Source organism: Branchiostoma floridae, chromosome 5, assembly GCF_000003815.2.
Source record: "Branchiostoma floridae strain S238N-H82 chromosome 5, Bfl_VNyyK, whole genome shotgun sequence".
NCBI lineage: Eukaryota > Metazoa > Chordata > Leptocardii > Amphioxiformes > Branchiostomatidae > Branchiostoma > Branchiostoma floridae.
This window is the reverse complement of record NC_049983.1, coordinates 23,675,464-23,679,579: the sequence shown is the minus strand read 5'-3', so window position 1 is coordinate 23,679,579 and position 4,116 is coordinate 23,675,464. Positions and strand designations below refer to the sequence as shown.

The following is a 4,116-nucleotide window of genomic DNA, read 5'->3' as shown; positions in this document are numbered from 1 at the left end:
TACTACAGATGTCTTGTACAATTCTTAGGAGACATATGGTAAAATGTCATAATCGCTTCAATCAATTTGTAGCAATACCTGAAATCTGACTCAAATTGCGGCTATCTGTGATTAGTATTCACCCTTTACTGACGTCACGAGAAGTGGGGACTTACAGCCTGCGGAAGATAAGAAAGCTGTTTTTGCGAGTCAATAAGCTGTAGAGATGTTATTTGTTAGCACAGAATAACTTCCGTGGCAATGATGAACATCATGTATCCATCTTTATCTACATTACAGCCACGGCGCTGAAAGGCAAGAAGATCATCTTCGTCGTGGGGGGTCCCGGCTGCGGCAAGGGCACCCAGTGTGACCGGATCGTGGAGAAGTACGGCTACACTCACCTGTCCACAGGTGACCTGCTGAGGGACGAGGTCAAGTCGGGGTCAGCCCGGGGCAAGAAGCTGACCGAGATCATGGAGCAGGGAAAGCTGGTGCCCATGGTGAGACCCAATGAAAGGGATACTTCTGTATAAACGTTTAGTGATTGGTAAGGATTGTAAAGGAAGTAATGACGTTCAGGGTTCTGGTACGGTCCCAGTTGGAAATGTGAGCCCCTTCTCGTAGTTAACAAGCTGCTTTTTTTTTTACATCCGGCGACCCCCTCGTTACATCCTGTCACTGTCGGGCTATTTTGGGGCGCGGCTGGGACCCTGTTGTTTCTTTTTTTGCTCGCTGTTAAAATAAACCCGGGATTCGGTCACAATTACCGCCGTCACATACCCGTAAAAGCGCCGAGAGGTACCCCCGCGGTATACGGCGGTCCACCGGGACAAATTTGTGGCTTCAAAGCCCTGCCGGGGCTAAACCCCCTTTGGGAACCGGTGCGAATGGGATCGTAGCATCAGATGGAATGTCCTTTTCGGTAAAATTGAACTATAGTTAGAAGTAGTAGATACATTTCCCAGGTGGAAAAATGAGCCCCTTTCGGGTAGTTAATGAGCTGTTATTCTGCACTTTTCTTGCATGACCCCATGTGGATTATCCATATAACACCCTGTGGCAATCGGGTTATTTGGGGGCATGGCTGGATACCTGCAGTTTAATGTTTTTTTATCGCAGTTAGAATAAACTTGGCGTAAGACTATCGTTTCTTCTTTTATGTAGGAAACCGTTCTGGAGCTGCTGAAGGACGCCATGGTGGCCCGAGCGGGCAAATCCAACGGTTTCCTGATCGACGGCTACCCGCGAGAGGTCAAGCAGGGCACGACGTTTGAGTCTACGGTAGGGTGAACCAACAGGATACTTCAATATCTGGTCAAAAAGCATTTCAAAGTTGTTCCTGCCTGTGCTTTGATCCCTGTTATTTCGAAAGACCCTAGCGAGGGCCTTGTCACTTGAAGCCAATCAGTAGACACGCTTATGTATTACTTAAAATGCAAAACGTTTCTCAAATGATGATTGGTGCTAGCATATTCTGTTGGGACGCAATCGTTAAAGAGAACCAGAACTACAAAAGGATGCAATCCAGGCTAATGAAATACACGTAAACACCTGCAAAACTAATGTCCTGATTCTGCACATACAGATTCGCGAGTGCGACACCGTCCTGTACTTCGAGTGCGCCGCTAAAACTATGACGGAGCGTCTCCTGGGCCGCGCCAAGACCAGCGGCAGGGCAGACGACAACGAGGCGACCATCAAGAAGCGGCTGGACACCTTCTACACCGCCACCGAGCCTCTGGTCAAGTATTACGAGGACAAGAAGAAGCTGAACAGGGTGAATTGTGTGAAAATTACCCCTAGGGAAACATGAAATACATTTTTTTCAAATAGCAAAAATACATGTAGGTTTTAATAGTCATATTTTGTCAGTGTCCAAAAAGGGGAGTATAGACTAGATATTATGGATAGGCCATTGTACTGTAAACACCGTCATTGCATTTTGTCATATCAAAATGGACTATTGTTATATCGAATTGTTTGACACTGGAGCAAAAATATTTGAGTGAAAATTGCTACACTTCTTTTCAGATCAACGCCGAGCGCGCGATTGACGCCATCTTCCAGGATGTGGTCAAGGCTCTCGGTCCCGCTCCGCCAGCAGCTGGTAAGTGTGGTCTTTGTTCTCTAGCCATGTTTCTGCTTATACGCTTGTTTACTGTACAATACTAATAGATACACCAAAAAATAGTTACTCAAGCAACTGGATGTCTAACTTACATCGACGCAACACTAATAGATTTTTTGCGTACCTTTGAGCTTCGAAAAATTGCACAATGTATAATATTCAACAACAGAAAGATTCTCTTCTCCACAAGTTCCGAAGAGAACTCCATTTCCTGTCTACTCACCGTAACACACCAGCCACTCAGAGACTGTGTCCTACATGTCATGAAAATATAGAAGATGAATTCCACTTTGTTATGAAATGTCCTACCTACAGTAAAGAGAGAGAAACATTGTTTAAGAATATTAGAACCAAAACACGCATCTCTCTCGCTGGTGCAGAAAGTGATATTTTCCATGTATTGCTCTCATGTTCATCTCATATATCCGTCTACGTAGGCCAGTTTCTTTATAATATATTCCAAATGCGAGGCCAGATTAATCACCCATAACTGAACTGTTATCGATAATGTTTTGTTGTTGTTTTGTATATAGCCTCTTAGTACTAATATCTGTATAGCTATTAGTTGTAATTGGTTGCCATACATTGTACCCTGTGCGATTGTTGAGCAATAAAATTCATTCATTCATTCATTCACTCACAGATAACACAAACACAAATAGCGGCGATCACACACCCGACCGCCATGAAGATAGAAGCCACGATGAGGATCAGTGGGGGTAGGGGAAGAACTTGGGATGAATTAGGGGACGTTCACTAATGCTTCTGTGATCCGACAGGAAACGGTAATTCTTGTTGGAAAGACCTGAACGTGTAAATTGCCTTTCAGGACAAGACAAGCTGCAGGGGAAGAGGGTGATCTTCGTGGTGGGCGGTCCCGGATGTGGCAAGGGCACCCAGTGTGACAAGATTGTAGCCAAGTACGGCTACACTCACCTGTCCACAGGTGACCTGCTGAGGGACGAGGTCAAGTCGGGGTCAGCCCGGGGCAAGAAGCTGACCGAGATCATGGAGCAGGGAAAGCTAGTGCCCATGGTATGGTTTGTTTATGTATGATCAATAATTTCGTAGAGAGAAACGAAGATGTAACCATATGTCATTGATCAGTGCCCTTTTAGTGGTGTCGAAGCGTCGAATGGACGAGTGACTCACTCCACTAGCAGAGGTTACGCTCCGACTTTTTTTGACGTTTTAGGCGTTTTATCGGGCTGTCTATTTAGTATTGCCGCGAGTGTCTATTGAGTGCCGAATGGCCGAATAGCCAAGTTGGAGGCCACGAGAACGAGAGGTCACGATTTTGATTCCTGGCATTTCTGACTAGACGTTATGTCCGTAGCCTAGAACAGGCGCTTAACAAAATTTTCCTCACTCCACCCACGTGTAAAATGTGTACGGCCATGGAACTAGAAGGCAATGGAAGAATAGTGATGGGCTCTCACTTACAATATCATGCCCTAGACACGGTGGATTAAGAACCCACTACCTCTACGGCCTCACAAAGTCTATGTGACTGCCTACACAGATATGTCAATGTCAATGTCCATGCAGTGTTTTGCGATGTTATGAATGGGGATTTTGATTGTTTGATACAGAATGATAAAAAAATTCTTGAAATGATTTTTCGCAGGAAACCGTCCTAGCACTGCTGAAGGACGCCATGATCGCCAGGGCGGACAAGTCGAAGGGTTTCCTGATCGACGGCTACCCAAGGGAGATCAGGCAGGGTACCGAGTTCGAGTCCAACGTAAGTCTGTATTCTGAACAGGGCCTTACTGTCAGTATAAGGCATTTTCTGAATAATCAACATAAACACCTTAAAACACCTACAAACTCCTAGAAAACGGACCGACAACGGAACTAGCTTTTCGACAACAGAGGGCCTTATTTCTAGTCACATTCTGAATACGTCCGACATTAACTAGCATTTCGTACTTGACGAATTCAAAGAACACACAGAGTTTTGTCCATCTTCAACGGAAGAACACAAAGACAAAATTCTCAAAAAA

General features: G+C 45.1%; 1 protein-coding gene across 1 annotated transcript in view; it reads left to right on the top strand.

The window, feature by feature from the left end:
* Positions 1-4,116, top strand: part of LOC118416321 (adenylate kinase isoenzyme 1-like) — an 8,090-nt gene that overhangs the window by 2,592 nt on the left and 1,382 nt on the right. The window contains exons 2-7 of the mRNA XM_035821411.1: positions 280-482; positions 1,147-1,263; positions 1,568-1,759; positions 2,014-2,089; positions 2,940-3,145; positions 3,738-3,854. Of these exons, the coding sequence (XP_035677304.1) occupies positions 280-482; positions 1,147-1,263; positions 1,568-1,759; positions 2,014-2,089; positions 2,940-3,145; positions 3,738-3,854 (911 nt within the window). The remainder of the gene's footprint in view (positions 1-279; positions 483-1,146; positions 1,264-1,567; positions 1,760-2,013; positions 2,090-2,939; positions 3,146-3,737; positions 3,855-4,116) is intronic.